Source organism: Triplophysa dalaica, chromosome 8 (assembly GCF_015846415.1).
Source record: "Triplophysa dalaica isolate WHDGS20190420 chromosome 8, ASM1584641v1, whole genome shotgun sequence".
NCBI classification, from domain to species: domain Eukaryota; kingdom Metazoa; phylum Chordata; class Actinopteri; order Cypriniformes; family Nemacheilidae; genus Triplophysa; species Triplophysa dalaica.
The window spans coordinates 21,448,743-21,466,116 of NC_079549.1; the positions used below are offsets into that span (position 1 = coordinate 21,448,743).

Here is a 17,374-nt window from a genome sequence, read left to right on the forward strand (position 1 = left end):
TATATTCCTAAACAAGAAAGAAATATCAGAGATTACAGAAGATCTCTTTAAAATCTCAATTATTTCTCCTAGGCATCAATGAGATTAAAAGGAGAGCAAATGTAAACTTTAACTGAAGTCTCCTGCATCTCATGAGATGAAGACCCGGAAATCTCACAAATGTCTTCATTAGGACTTCAGAAGAGATCTCTACAATGTCACAAACTGAGCTCAGATTTGCACTCAAAAGTCAATATTTAAGATCTCATTAGGAACTATTCTGTTCAAATTGACTCAAATGCATATGTTTTCCATACTCATATATAAACTAAGTTAAAGTTAAAATGAAACATCTGAAAACACAAGAAATGTTCCTTTGGGTTGGGACAACACATATAATCCTTAAAGGGGATGTGCAACAGTGTTTCATACATTCTGACTTCTTTACAATGTGAAATGTGCTGTCTACTCATGCTTGACATGGTCAACTTGTCCAAAGTTGGACGTATGACGTAATATTTCTTTGCTCAATACACTCCCCCAGCATTCGCATAGGTTTTTCGAACATGAAAATCTGTTTTGTAAGAACTTTTCTTAGTCCCTTACTGGGCAATTCTCATGGAAAAGCATGACCACGACAATGCGAAAGAAATAGCCTGCCCACACATCAACCGACAAGCGATAAAAAGATCCGCTTACCCTCAACATTGGCTGCTCTGTGGGCCTGCAGCTGCAACTCGTTACTCTTGAAGTAGTGAGAGATGTTGAGATATGTTTGTTTGTTCACGGCATTTTAGTGATGGATTTTACATAAACGGTGGATATAACGCTGGATTTGGAGACTGTTTGAAACTGATAGATTGCGCGGACACAGTGCTTAAGATGCCGGACATGAACCTCACGCGGTAAGTGAAACTGAGTCATATGTCTATGTTTTGTTGGCAATCCCCACCAAACGCGTCGCAAACTAATGACTCTAGAGATATTTGAAGGGTGCGATACTATTCTCTAAATACTCAAGGTTAACATGAGATGTGCAGAAACCGAGTTATGGCCACTTTAAATCTGCAGAACATTTCCTTAGGTAGATCACTAGGTTTTGGAACAGATCTAACTTCCTCTCATAAACAAGAAGCTATTTGTTTTGTGTTCTGCAGGGTTTTAGTGGGTACTAAACTGTATTATAAAGCTTGGTGTACTGCCAATTAAAAGCAATCTCATAATGAATGTGGTCTGCTCAACAGTCTCAGCGAGTGTGATATTAAAAACTCATTATCCGAATGCTAAAATTACCATTTCCAGCAAAGATCTTGAGATCACCGCATCGATGGTTAAGCCCACCTGAGGTTCGGCAAACTCTTCGACGCTGCGCGTTAGACAATGGCTACGTATTCTGCTTGGCATTGTTCTTTTGTCGCTCGCTGGTGTCTGTATCACGCCGTTGTGCGTTAACACTACATTTCAAACGTGCATCTGCCTCTCCCGCAAGGCTCAGAGCAACAGCCTGTGCCAACGGCGTCCATATATTACACATCTCCATTCCAGAACCTGATGAAGAATGACGCCAGAGCCCAGTTATACAGACGGGGGGATGCAAGAAAGGAAGGGCGCTATGAGAGAGAGAGCGACGTAGAGGGGGGTTGAGAAAAAAAATGTCCTTGGAAGTAGGAGCACTTCTGCAGAACAATTAACTTAATTAAGCAGACAGCATGAATATTCATAAGGCAGTTAATGTCTCCCTCATCCAGGCAGATGAATGTGATGCAACGACTCGCTAGTCAAGCATGTCTAAGAGTCTTGCGGAAACTGCACCAACATTTTGGTTCTTTGCCTGGAATATCAAAGAAATTAACAGTCCCCCAGAAACCCTTAAAAGCGGGCAAATTAATTAGAAGCCTGCGATTTATATGCCATACATACCGGGGAGCATATACCATTGCGCTTAGAGAAAGCTTTTAATTGGTCGGGGCGGTGCGTGTTTACCCCGCATGGTGTAAATAATGCATTTGGAAAGCTCTTTAGAGTTGGCTATATTTGAGAAGAAAATGTAATCTTTGTTTGTTTTATCATTTAAAATGTCAGACAGAAAGTTGTTGTTTCAGACATCAACGTTTTTTAGACATCAACGTTGCTTCTATATGGCGGCATTTCATGTATATTTTATTGATGCGCACATGCTAATGACTAGCGCTAAATCACTGTGATTGATACGATACATAAGTGTTTTTGTAACAAAGAGTGAGATTTGACTGAGGATGGACCCGAGTCTAATATCACACTTTCAAACCTGTGCACAAGAACGGCAGGGGCGAGGTGGCGTTTTTTTGTCCCTCTCCATCGGTGACAGGAAACTGTTTACGAATACTCCCTGGGGACTGGGCACTAATGAAGAGAAAGCGTGACCTCGGTACGGTCAGTTTGCTGTGGGCACAGAGTTGGAGAGCTTCCATTGCTCCTAACAACAGCACTCCATTTTGTTGTGCCTGAAATGACAAGTGAAGGTCAATCTCTTGGCCAGAAAATTAGGGCCCGGGCCCGCCTCACATCGCCGTACCCCTCTATCCTGCCCTCCCGTCCTCTTCCCCCCAAGCTTGGCAGCGCAGTGAGGTCAGCTCTGCCACCTTACCGAAAAAATATCTGAGCATTTGTCCTGGACAATACACAAGGCCCCAGGTCTCTGATTCAAGGCCGGTGGAGTTTGTTTCAAAGGCAGCCGAAGAGAGTCGAATCGAGGATGTTCCAGTTTAGACTCTTAAAGGCAATTAGCTGGGTGTGGGAGCGGGCCGTTCAGAGAGGCCTGACTGTGATTAAATCAATTTGATAATGATACACTCGCTTGCCGCTGTTATGAGCTGCTTGTTTGTTTTCGCTAGATGAGTTTCAGAACACAATCAAACTAAATCATTCTGACAGCGGAGAAATTGGAGACACAAATTACGACGGGGTTCGATTTTTAATTGGCAGCGCTCCTCTGATTGTTTCAACGCAGGAGTGAAATATGAAATATAAAATGTTGCCTTACCCAGAAGGCTGTTGCCGTAGATTATCGTGTTTTTACTACCAGTCATATTTTGAGTTTTATGTTGTTTTTTTGTTTGCATAAAAGAGATGTAAGTGATTTTAGCCTCTTTGCCTATATTATACTGGCATAAACCTGGCAACCCAAAACACGAAATGATTTAAAGGCGACTGTGATTTCCTGATTCTTTTTTAACAAAAACATTCAAAACAAACCCAAGTTTGATGAAAAAGGCTCGGTATAAGAAAACTGATTTTAAGATTAATCTTTAACAGGTTTTTAGATGAATCATTTAGTTTTGAATTTGATCGTTTTCTGGATTTTTAAGTTTTATACAGCATTGTGTGTGGTAGTGTTGTTTTATTGTAAGGTTTGATAGACCCCTTTTTTACCTGTGTAGGTTTAGACGATAAACCTTTCGAATTGAACTGAATTATATACAATGCACCACAAGCAAAACTGAGCCCTTATTTAAAAGCATGGCATTGGTGTTATAGTGCACATGTGGTGCCAAATGCAACTTTTTACCAAATGACGAGTTTATTTGAAAAATCAGACAATCAAAAATATTAATTGGAATGTTCAATAAAAATAAAACATGATTTGAGTGAACTGTTGTTGCAAATGAACTCTTCAAATACAATAAATTTCTCCATCTCCTCAAAACAAATGTATCTCCAGAGAGGTGCTGTAAGTTTTGGGCTGTACTGAAGACAGCTGCAGAAGTACAAAAGGCACCACCCTTGATCCTCACCTGCTGGTATTATGCCGAGAGGAAGTGCTGCTTGGACAGGCGTGAAGATGGAGTCTGTGTCCCTCCCAGCGTCCATCTGGGCCCGGAGAAGCAACCCGTGGGCCACCTCAGCCACTGAGCCATCTCCCCCGACACACACCACTCTACAGTGAACGACAGAGAGCAAATGCACGGGCGGTGAGTCATGTGACCTAACATCATGGCCAAAGGCTGGCTAACCCACATGTACATGAGGTTGTTGTTCGTTCATATGTGCATGAATGTAAGTCCATATGGAAGTTCACGATTAACACGTTTAATAATATAATTGTTGAGTGAACAATATGGCTTCATTCCAAAGCCTATGTAGGCGCTATTTTAAGGCATCACAGGCATACTATGTTTACATTTACGTAGATGCATTTTGGAGACACTTTTATCAAGTAATAACCAGGTATGCATTTTATTTCTATGTGTGTGCTCCGAAATCAAACCCATAACCTTTAAGCTACAGGAACGAGGGATTTGTGGCGTATACGACTGTTCCGAAGGTGAAAAATGAAGGAATTTACGTTAAGAATAGAATAGTATCATATATTACAAAATCGTTTTTAAATTATTCAATGTATATGACATAATATTCAATGATACATATATTGCCGCTTTCGTAAATCCAGCATGTGATTATATGGAAATGCATTATATAATAAATTGCATTATATTTTCTCCCAAATATTTTTGTTTCGTAAGGGGGCAGGATCGTTTTTGGAAAGCAACTTTCATTGAGAAGACTATCGATAATACTTTATGGAGAATTTAGTTTAAAAAATGGAGTAATAAAATATTAAATTTGCATATGCTGTGTATTTTCATCCTTTAGAGTATAGCAAATTGGTCACTTGAGGTTCCATTTTAGTTTGCATGCGGACTTGAACGTCTGCTAGCTACATAGGCAGTAGAAAGCGAGAAAGCGTATAGATTTTGGACCAAAGCCTATTTAATTGACTTGATTTTAATAAAAAGATTACAACTGCAAAAATGGCATGGTTAACATTCAGGATTTCCTTAATATGATTATAAATTCCAAGCCAGCAATTCTCTTTTAGAGGAATCCATTTCAATTAATGGAAATCATCATTCCCATTACATTGTATTGAGCGGTAGATTAAACTATGGAAGTGTCTAGAGGGAGATAGGCTGTGTATTCTAATTGGGAAATGTCCTTTTTTTAAAGAATGGCAGAAAATCTGTCAGATCTCACCAGCAGTATAAATCATTAAAACGGTTGAGCCCACTAATCTGCTTTAAGCACATTACTAATAAATGAACACACCAGAGTAAAGCTGATTACATTTAATTCAGAAATGCCCTTTAGCAATACTGTACAATCTCACAAATAGATGTGTTTAGCAGACATAACTGCCACTAAGAAGCAAGCAGTCGTACCACTCTCAAAATGAGTTCTGTGACCTTGCAGTCACAGGTGTTTGGGATAAAAATGTGTGCATAATGTTTTGATCCACTGTAGATGAGATTGGGGTAAATTGGTAAGTGAGGAAATTGCTGCGATGAGTAAACATCAGTAACTTTTAACAGTATACTTGAAAAAGGCTTCAGTCTTTATTTAATTTGCATTTCATTAGTTTTTTTTGTGCATTCCAATTAATATCAATCAAACTGCAATTTTGTAACAATTTAGGGATAACAACTCAAAATACAGCTAACTAATACAATAACACAATAAAAACATAATTTTTTAGCTTTTCTAAAAATGAAGTTATATGTTGCAAATGAACTCTTCATATGTAACTTCTGTAAATGTACAAATGTATGTTTATGATTATAGAATGCAGATTATACAGTATTAAAGTATTTTATCTATGTAAAGACACCATCAGACATGTAAACACAACGTGAATGTGTGTGAAGATGACTTTAAAGAGAAATATTCACTATGTGGTGACAGATGACTAGCCCTTGTCTTCCCTACAATCTACCGAAAAGTAAATAAGGATAGAGTAAATAAGGATAGAGTAAATAAGGATACATCAAAGCTAACGTGCTCCCCTTTGGGTTATTAATGAAACAGTAAGCATGACTAACCATCTGACACCTGGAAAAAGCACAGACAGGTTCTTCTGTCCCAGATTGTGCCTTATCTTCAGCGGCTGAAGCTCAAACCGAGAGGCCTCCCCAAACCCACGACACTCTGACACAAAGCAAAGCTTTAGAGGAGTGACGGATGGGGTCGAGCTGAACGAGCTCCTCTTCACGTTTGACAAATGTCACACTGTTGGGATAACACGCAGTATCTCTCTTATTTTAATCGGTCATCAACATGTTTAGTGTACACCTTTAAGTGACTTTTTCGAAAAGTAAAATGCCTTATGTTGAATTTATTTATTCAGGAGGACTGGACAAAACAAGTTGACAAAGAAAAGTTAAGCAAAGCAACTTATCTCAAAATATCCCAACATCGCACATCAGTCTCATTTTGTTACACCTGTCTAATTTACTTTCTATCAGGAGCCAACCTGATGCCATCAAAAACTGCACAAATAAGGTCTTTCCATACAAGGTGCTGATAATTAACGTAATTGTGTGAGGGGAATAATTGCCTCCATCGCCGATGTGCCGTCACTTTAACATCTATTGTGTGCGTATGGCACGGCGCGTGACTTCACATGAGACGCCACCGAAATAGCAGCGTTCCATTTAAACTGAGGGAAGCATCCGATTGCAGAAGTAATTAATGAGTTAGGATCTATTAATGATAAAAAATTTATCACCTTTGCCGAATTAAATCTTCTGAGGTTAATTAATGGAGTTCAGATGAATGAGGTCAGGGGGATTGAGTTGGCCTGTCTTTCGAGAGCGATAACACGTTTCCTCTGAAGGGAAAAACTGAAAGTCAGAGTCGGATTTCTGGGGCTTTTGCTGAGGTGTCCAAGATGGTGAGCTCCTCTCTGTGTTAAAACACCTCATGGTTTTTTCATTCTTAACAAGCTCTCAACTATTTAATGCAATTTCAGCTTAGACATTAGATATATTACTTTCCCCTTGAGAAGACATGCTATAGTTCTCAAGTTCTGTGGTTTATTATTCGCGCCGTGCATGCTAAAATAGTTTCTTCATCTCCAGTAATCCCTGTGAACAGAAACTGTTACTTCTTACAAAAGTTATGAATGATTGCCTGTTAAGAAAGAGTGTTTGTAGTTATTCAGGCCACCTACTGTGCTAACAAAGGAGAACATACTGCAGCTGCGTACTAATTCACAGGATCCCTACGCAGTGTTCACTGATCCCTACACATTCATCACGGGGTATCTGTGAAGTTTCCTTCACTTTATGACATGCATTCACATTTAGCACAGACACTTTGTTTAGTCATACTCATGATTGCTGCGACAATTTAAAGGCTTAGTTCATCTGAAAAATTAACTGATGTCATCCTTTACTTACACTCAACCTACTTCAAACCCATCTGACTTTCTATCCTTTGTTTTTCCAGGCATTGAAAGTGAACAGTGACTTGCCGGTGTCAGTCACCAACATTCTGCTTAACATCTAGATTTGTGTTCCACGGAAGGAAGAAAGTACGTCATACAGGTTTGAAACAACATTCGAGTAAGTAAAGACAGACTGAATTCATTTTTTCATGTATGTCAATCTGTACATTTCTCTTTGAATTTCTTTTGAATTAAACTCTGTAGGGCACTTGAGGTTACAGTAGTACTGACACAGATTTTCATGCTCAAAGATTTACCCGTTGGGCAAACAACAATAAGTGACTTTTTGTCCCTTTTTTTGCTGCTGGGTTAAGTAGCTTAGATATCCTCAGTGATTTGTCACGCAGACACAAATGAAATTTCAAAGTCGTCAGAGCATCATCTTTATAAACCCTCAATAAAGAATAAGCCTGTGAAATTGGAACGCATAGACAGCTCGTGACTGATGTGGAAATTTTACACAAACGTGATCCTCAGCGTTCTGTTGTTGAGAATTATTGCTCTGCGATACGGGGGCAAAAAAATCTATGAGCCATAGTGAATTCTATCATCGTAAGCGTATAAGATACAATATAAACCATATGGTACTTAATACTAGTGCTGATCATTTAAAAATCACCTTAGTTATCATTACTTCATTTAAGAGTTCACCCATAACAGACATTTTTGCATCCTTTACTCACCCATGTGGCATTCCAAACCTGTCTGACTTTTTTTGCAAAACACACAAGAAGATATTTTCAAGAATGTTGGTAACCAAACAACATTGGCCCCCATTCACTTCAATTGTACGGGCAAAAAACCACTAAGACATTTCTCAAACTATCTTATTGCGTTCTACAGAAGATCAAGCCAGAGATGTTCTTCAGTTGCTCTACCTGTTCTACAGACCCATAGCTAGCCAGGACAACGCATATCTGTTTGACCTTTGAACCCAAAACCACCTTTCAGACCACCCTATTATCAAACTCTGTGATCCTCACCCATGCTGACAAAGACGTCCTAAGCAAGCAACATCCCCTTACGCAATACACCTCGGCCTCATCTTTCTAGCAGAGCCTGATGTCTTTATTTTCTCGAACTGTACCCCTCGATACAAGCCTTCTCAACACCTTCATACTCCACAAATTAATCACCATTCAACACGATCCTCATCTTCACTCAATGTTTGCCCTTGTCCCTCTGTCACCGCCGTGAATCCGCACGCTGTGTTTTTAATCAAAGACCACTGCGCCAGACCCAGCACGTCCCCTCCTGCCGAGCCCAAAGGATGCAGGCGAACAGTGGGGCGGCAGTAACGGATGAGCGTTAAGCCGGGGCCGGAGATATTTAAGAGGAGCTAATTGTGAGAAGTACTGGTGCACACGGAGAGAGAGAGACTGTACGATTTGGTGTGAGCGATGCCCCGCGCCCGCGGTCGACTGGATGGCGGTACTTCATCACTGCTTCCAGAACAGGTAATTAAGGAGCCACCTGCCGAGCCGCACCGGAGAGACCTGCTCTACCGGAGAGCTTCGCGCTAGGCCCCACGGCACGCCACTCCAATCAAAGTATTAAAGCTAATTTTGTAAAAAATGAAATATTATTAATTTATAGCTTACCCAAAATATATACCAAAATCATTTATTTACCCTCATTTAAACCTAAAAACCTTTATGGGACCTTCTCTTCTGTGGAACACAAAAGAAGATACTTTGAAAAATGTCTCGGGACTTTTGTGTTCATACAATGCAAGTTGTTTGGTTACCAACTTTGTTCAAAATATCTTCATCTGTGTTCTGCCACAGAAGGAAAGTCATAGAGGTTTGGAATGACATGAGGGAGAGCAAATGATGTAAGAATGTTCATTTTCAACTATCCATTTAATCTCACCTTGAGACCGCTGTGGTGACATGCGGTGAGACCAGATGAGTTGACATCTGATTTTGACTTTCACTCTCATCACAGAGCCCCGAAAATCCTACATTTTAATCTGTGTTTTCATTATATTGTGATTCAGCACATCCATTTTTGCCATTTCTGATCTATAGTCAGACGAAGTTTTTTGTGTGAAGTTGTGTCCAAAATCACTTTCTAAATTTGCAATGGGAACATATCTGAAGTAGGAGCAGTGTGAGCAAAAACACACATCAAATATTTTCCAAAAATTATAAAGTATAGAACTCAATGCTGAAATGTGTCTGAGTAAGAGATTCAAAATGTGTTTTTTTAACAACAATACAGATGTGCAGTATACATACCCATCATAGTCGTCCAAGCAGCAGTCTTTCAGGACGGAGAGAGCGTGGCCTTTTCTTTCAGTGACTGCGGAAGAGAAAGAGTTAATGTTTTTAAAAAGAGAAAGCACTCCAAACTGCCTTTAGTGCCCGTTTCCAGGCTTTGGCAAATGGTGACGGTAGAACATATGGTCCTGGCTGTAAAGCAAAATTTATACTTGCTTGCTGTTTGCATTTTTAATCAAGAATATGAGTGCTGGTAGAACGAGGCTGCTGCTCTTTAGAAGTGCAAAACAAGGTCAGAGTGATTTACAGTTTACATTATAATACAGTGATGTACTGTACGAGGTCAAGCAGGTCAGGGGTCAAGAGAGTTTGATAAAGGAGTGATTCTAGGATAGGTAGAAAAGAAAAAAAAAACGTGTTAGAAAACATGAACGTTGCTACCTGCCAGTCTTTATTCCTGCATGCATTTCAATGCATAAAAATCCTGTCTAGATAGAATTTAGATCCGGCTTACTACTTTCAAACCTACTGAAATGTCTCCTTACAGCGATTTAGTTTTGGCTTCACATGGCATAAACCGGCCTTATGGCACAGAAAAATGCCACTGAATGCGGGGGGGAAAGGGGTGGCACATCGCAGATGGCATTGTGCGCGCCCGTGTCCCACTTAGCATTTTCTGGGGCACCTCTGCAATGAAGCGGGTCCCAGCTGTGACCACCCATCAAAGGGTTTACCGTGGCTGATGTGACACTTGCAGATGGATGTGTTTTTTTGTCGCAAAAGAACGTGCTTTGCAATGCACACAAAACATGCGCATTATGACACGCCTGGCAGTCCCTGGTACCAGCTCGACTACATGCATGTGGACCCCATTGTGCACACAATTGTGAACACTTTCATTTTGATTTGAGCTTATAAACACACACAGTACATTTCTATTTAAATTAATTTAAAAATAGTTTTTCGAACAGACGGTTAAAATGCTTTAGTTGTGTAAAGTGTTTTAGGATTTATTTTATATGAGGGTTTATTTTCTGCAAATGCATATTGTGGGTTATTATTAGAATAATAATATTTGTGCCACAAGCATGCACACTTAAAGTGATAGTAGGCAAGACTATGTTTGGTTATTTGGAGAGGTCCAGTCTGGTCTGTTCTGTGTAATTCTCAGTGTTGACCTTTAGGGGGAGCACTTTCAAATCAAAGTGATCTTCCATGAGCATGTGCCTCTGACCTTATCAAACAATGCCCCTCACCCACAGCTCCCTTACATCAATTATTCCAGGTCCAAGCTGCAAAGATCATTTGTTTTAGTTAAAAATTAAAACAGTGCTTAATCTACAGAGCCTCTGCACATAAAATGCTGAATTAGACTCCTGAATGACCTTTTAAGTGCCAAAAATGTCATTTTTCTGTACGGGCGTTGGTTATCTGTAAATAGCTCTGAATTACAGGCGGTAATTGCTTCCGAATGTGACTGTTGCCGAATATTGCCATTGCATCTCTCTCAATGAAGCCTGGAGCTAATTCGATCACATATATTCTCCGAGCTCTGCGATCCTCTCCCTGGTCAAAGCGGCAGAATGAGATATTTAATTTCTATTAGGTAAAATGTTGTTTAATGGCTCCACCTCGAGCTCTCAGTCTCTGCCCTCGGGAACACATCATCAGGAATCGGATTCTATTACTGTTTAAATGGCTTCTGGAATCAGGTAGCCGCATTCATTAGCACAGATTGCCGACTTCCCTTTCCAAAAGCAGGGGGCGCCTGCTGTGTGTGGTGGTGGTTTGTGTTTGTGTGTGTGGGTACAGGGTCTTGGGTGGGAGTGTATGTGTGTGTGTCAGTGTTTGGAGGTGGGTGAGGAGAGGAGGGGTACTGTGTTAGAACAGATGGGTGCAGTTCCTCCCCCTGGGTCAGGTTTCTGACGGAGGATACACTTCTCCTGTCATTATGAGTGTAAGATGCATTTAGAACCGTCCACAGTAGTGTTGTACAGCTGCTACTTCCAGTACAGCACACACACACGTACATAAAAACAAAAACACACACTGCCGACAAATACACATAGAAGTTATTACTTTTACTTATAACATAAAAGTTGAAAATAAGTGTCTGTTTTTTTATTTTAAAATTAAGAAAGCATAGTCTTAAGTACACTCTAAAACTTTGCTGTAATTTTGCAGCATGTTTGCCAGTAACTTACTGTAGATTTAATGTACAATTCTGTTTAAAAACGTAAACTTATCTGGTTCTAATGCTTTCTTTCATAAAACAAGACTCAATATCTTAGGTCACTATTTGTGTTATGTAAATGTATCATAATTTAAGAAGTTTTAAATAGTTTTACTAGAAAACAACACCAAAATGCTTATTATTTTTTGCAGTGTTCCTGTGCTTATACCAGAAATGATAAGACTAGTCTCATTTTGAAGTGTTTAATTTTGATTAAAGTAAAGTTTACCTCAAATTGAAAGCAGTACTAATAGGAAAGTATTATTAAGTAGTAATTAAATCTACAGTAAGTTAATGGCCAGCCTGCTGCAAAAATACAGCAAAGTTTTACAATGTAGATTTTTACATTTTATAAAGTAATTGTAAGCGATGTTTTTCCAAACTCTTACGAGGTGGCAAAAAGGTCGTTCCATGTGGATGATTATGGAATATATCCCTTTCCATGTGAAGTTTCCTCATTAGCCATTTTTAAGTCTTCTTTAAAAGTATATTTTTATTCTATCTCATTTGAATCCAAACTTATTCGTTGAAAACTTACCACCACAATGCTGGGGTGTTATGGATGTGACCAGTGCGTAGTGATTGGTTGAATACTAACAGCGTGTGATGGAAATGTATCGCCTCTTACCATATTTGGAACATCAGGTTCCAAAGCAATTGTACTGACAGGTACACCCACCTTACTTGCCCATACATTTGGGCGATCTTAGTGGTTGCACGAGGCGTTTCAGTCAAGTCTGGGTGAGCATTCGCTTTTAGATAGAATGCATCTTTTGTCCCAACATTTTAATTTTACGTATCTCATGCATGCATGGGCAACTTATAACACACCAAAGACACTTAAACACACATTTACGATCCCTTTAAACTGTTGTTTATTGTTGTAACGATATATTGTTATCGCAGTAGCAAAATTCTCTCAATATGATCATGGTCACATGACCGAATGAAACGATAGGTTTTCCTAGTCTAACATAAAGAATGTAAAAAAAATGATAGTTACCTTTGGCAAGATCCATCTAGTGCAAATATTTTATTTTATAAAAGGGATTTTTAGGTCATTTGACCCATCTCATACAATAACTCATAAGGGAAAAAGAAAAGAGGATGTTTATGTCACGTTTCCAAGTTATCATTTGCCATTTTAATAATCGCAATAAAACCGTACAGAGGACTTCATACCCCGGTATTATCGTGCAGTGAGACTTTGATATTTTTCCATATTGTTTTATATTATTGTCTATATTGTGACGTCCCTCCACTGATTAAGTTTAACTTATATTGCATCAATTCTAATTCATCATTTTAACATGCATACAGAGTTTAACCTGTCGCACTGTCTAGAAAAAAGACAATGCACCGCTTTCCTCATCAGTCTGGGGAAACATTGTGTATAGCACACATGGTGGAGGATGTTAAATGGTGAAGTTTAATACCAACATAACAGATAATATAACAGTTACGGTCATGCATGCCTTAAAACCACCACTAATAATAAATTGTCCTTCAAAAAGTGAGAGTGTGGTAAAATGTAAGGGAGGGACGACAATTACAAAGGTCAATGTCATTCATTTAAACTTTTAGGCCCGGTTTCACAGACAAGGCTAGTCCCAGACTAAAATGAATGTGACCCGTCTTAACTGACAATTAACTTCTTAAACATCTTAATATATCCGTGCCATTTTTTGTCTCAAGATGCACCAGTAATGATTTCTTCTAAGGCATTTTTGTAAAAGCGACATAAACATCTTAATTCAACTAAGGCATAGTCCAGGCTTAAACTAAGCCGTGTCTGTGTAACTGGACCTATGTTCTTGTTCGAATGATGAATTAGCATAGGCACCTTGACATTCCTCACCCTAAAATATTGATTTCCCATGATCTATCGCCAATGCCTAATGGCGTTAAGCACAATGTAAAGCTTGTTAGCATTTACAGGGAGATGCTCAGCAGTGAGGAATGAATCCTGAGAGCAAACAGACCCCGAGGGCAGACCACTTCGACCAGCAGTGAAACCCGGGGGTGCCTAGATCACCTGCGCACATTTTACCCCCAACCTGAGAGGATCTACAAAACCTTAGTGTTTCTGTACAGTGCATGTGTGTGTATGACGTACTGGTGACATCCGCTTGAATATCAGCGAGTTTGAAGAGCGGCACCACCTCGTCCAGGTAGATTTTGTACGCCTCTTTCTTGTGGCTGGTCGGGTTCACAAAGACTTTGAGAGACTTGGGACGTTGCCTGAAACCTGCAGAGATAAAAGAAAAGAGCGGGAAGATCCCCTTGTGTCACAAATCTCTTGAGAATTCATTTAAGTGCTTGATCCTCATCTATAGACGAGTGCACATCTGTTAATGTGAGTCGAAACCCTCGTCCTACGTAATAAACGATTTTTGGTGGTGAGTTCAGCTTTTGTCTGCCGCCCTCGCTGCAGAACGGCTCTCACGCAGCGTGAGTTCAGTCTCAACCAATTGAAAAGGTCAAATCTGTGTCTGTTGTTTACTGCGGCTGAACGTCTGCCAAAAACGAGAGGCTTGGATTAATACACCATGTCTTGTGCTGTTCACTTTATTTGTGCAGAATATGGGTTTTTGATGAGGGTTGTGCATTTTTAAATACTTGTTACTGTGTACTGTATGTGTATGTATTGACATCCACTGAAAAAAATATAGGTCTAACAATATATCAGAACTTTGACTTTGAAATTGACACATGCAGTTACAATAACTTTTCCAAGTGGTGAAACATTGCCCAATTTATTCGAGGGGTCAAAGTTCATTTGGTTAGCATGGCCTAGTTATCCCTATCTAAGCTTATTTTTTTTGACACTTCAAATGTTGCTGTGTATTCAATGAACTACTTAATTTTTTCTAGTTTAAAATATGGATAGCACAAATATTTAATCATGTTACATTAGATTGCCAATGAATCTTTTTTTGAGGGTCATGAAAGACTTTTCCAGTTTTGCCAGTTCTCAACTCGAACTTTAAGAAAATTATATTTTTCTCTAAGGTTACTATTTTTCAAAATATGAGATGCTTCATGTATTATCTTTGTATTTGCTTCTTTTAAAATAAAAATAGACACAAACTAGAACATTGTTGACATGCAGTAAAAGTAAAGCTGGGATAACTTGTGCTGAATATGATAAAAATGTTGAATATATAGAAATCGAACAATTATTTTGCAAGTAGGAAAGTAGGAAACCATTCCAAAATAATTTTAAAAAATCTGAATTTACTATTTTTATAGGTATGTGTTTAGGTTAAATTAATGAATTAATTATTTTTTTGTTTAATTCTGCAAACTGCTTTTTAAATTCCTCCCAAATTTAGAATATTGTTTGAAAATGACAAACTAGAGAAACAGGTCAAAACAACAGAAAAGATGCTCAACATTTTTTCAGACCTCAAATACAACAAGTTCATATTCACTTGTTAGCAAATATTTGAACATGTTTTATTTAGGAAAAGAAAAAAAAAATAATGCGATAACTGTAATTTTTATTACAGTTTTCATGTGTCTTGCCATTCTGTCAGTCTTTCAAATTGCTGTTGGATGACTTCACTCCTGAGGGTTAATTTAATTGAAATTCTATAGACACTGAACTGGATGGCCGCACTACATCTAGAAATGATTAAATGAACATTTTGAATGGTCTCTTAATTTTTTCCTCTCCTAAATATTACAATCTTATTCTATATTCTACTATTTTTCGGACTATCTTTGTTTCTCATCTGCCGGTATTAAAAACAGTATTGAGTAACAGTGCATCATAATTAGCAGAAATTAGGGGGCTGTTATCACTCCCAACCTTCCTGGAGTGCCTGAGATCGATGGATGCTAAGGTGAGCCTCCAATCTCTCTCCTTGCTCCAGCATTTCCCTCATTACTCTTATCCGGCCCCCGAAGCTTTCGACCCTCGAACTGCTAACGAGCCGCTACCCTCGGCTTGCCCTCCGCCGGACCCCCTGCTGACATCACAGTGCAAGAGTTCCAGGGGGTGCCCAAGGTCACGGTTCAAATAGACTCGGCAAGTGCGTGCAAGGAGATGCAGGATGCGGCGTGGGGGGGATGAGGGGATTTTGGATCTTGAAAGAAGGTTACGAGACTGAAGCTGATCCCATGTCCCACCTTGTGGCTCTCGGGGGCCCCAGCGCTGGGACGTCGGGGTCTGTGTGGGAGCAGGTGCTGATGCTGCTGTTGTAGCCGTGAATGGGGCTCAGGAGGCTATGCAACCATCCCTTCCGTCGAGGGGGCTTCAGGCCCAACACATGAAATGTGAGAACACATTGAGTTTGTATGTACGGTATATGGTGAGAAGCGGTTTGCATTGTTGCCTTTAATGCACTTTAAACTAAGATGAAATAGATACAAATTTCTTTCATCTTCTTTTCCTCCAGGTATCCTGTCTCTGTTTCTAGTGAGCTGTCTACATAGGCAGCATATGGAAAAGCCTTTTAAGGTAAGGAGTTAAAACATCAACACATGTACCAAATCAAATCAGTCACTTCCGAGTTTCCATTTGAGTTCATTGCTACCTTAGAAGACAGCTAGGTGGGGAAGAACACTAGGTTTGGAACAGGTCCCCATCACATCAATTCATTAGACTGAAAGTGGAAACTATGTTTGTGCTATTTTAATCATCATATCTGAGCATCAGTTCATGGCAAATCCAAACACCACAGCGGGGAGAACAGGGACGTCTGCATGTGCAATACCGTGTTACTATGGCACATAATCCCATGTTTGTGTGCGTGATGCGCAGTAGCTCCCGAGAGCCCGCTGAAACACAATCCTGATGAAGAGGCCGCGCTCAGATTTCACCTCTGTGAGTCCTGTTTGTGTTCCTGCAAAAGGCCACTGTGATTAGCAGAGCTGACAGAGACTTCAGAGAACCTGTGTTTCACGTAAAACACTTAATATAATCTGAATACTCATCTAAACAATGTGTTCTAGATCATGAGTAACTTTAACATGCCTGTGATAGTCACAATACAATATTGCCTGTTGGTGCTGAGGAGAAATTAAATGACATTTGGTCTCGGATGTCATGTGAAAAGTTTTTCAAAAGTTCATGGTCACTTAGTCATCCTATTATTATTTTAACCACATCTAAAAATGATAATAAACTTAAAACTATGGAATAGCACAAATTAAGTAATAATGTTATGGTTAAAGACAATGAAAATTCATTTAAAGCGTGTTATATATACATATAAATCCAGATTTTCATAAATATTTGTGAACTAGTCTGTAAAATCCCAGCGTTTGTAATTTTGTGATTTACTACTGCTGGCTTTCTACATATAACCATTCTACATAATGTAAAGAACATTCTGTGAAAATATGACATTGAAATTAGAGTAAGCCGTATCAACGATTAAAAATCATAGTTAAATTAATAATTGAAATCAAACTTTGATCATGAGAAACTTTTCAGTCAAATCACTCCAAACTTTTACATGGAAATGTGAAAAGTCTTAATAAGATGTCTTTATTGTGCCATGTGACATTATATTCATCTAAGTATGATCATTTTCTTCAGAAAATAATTTTTCCATTTCTGTTTTGCATGCGGCCCTGACAACCTTTCTTCATTTTTATCTACACATATTACTATAAGAGGACTCTCTGTCAACATCTTTATAGTGACGTACATATTTCAGACACATGTTC

At 39.1% G+C, this 17,374-nt stretch overlaps 1 protein-coding gene across 1 annotated transcript in view; it reads right to left on the reverse strand.

Moving 5' to 3' along the window:
* cerkl (ceramide kinase-like) overlaps window positions 1-17,374 on the reverse strand; it is a 47,892-nt gene that overhangs the window by 12,006 nt on the left and 18,512 nt on the right. Inside the window, exons 3-5 of the mRNA XM_056754512.1 lie at window positions 13,812-13,943; window positions 9,481-9,544; window positions 3,753-3,895 (exon numbers count right to left, since the gene is read on the reverse strand). Of these exons, the coding sequence (XP_056610490.1) occupies window positions 3,753-3,895; window positions 9,481-9,544; window positions 13,812-13,943 (339 nt within the window). The remainder of the gene's footprint in view (window positions 1-3,752; window positions 3,896-9,480; window positions 9,545-13,811; window positions 13,944-17,374) is intronic.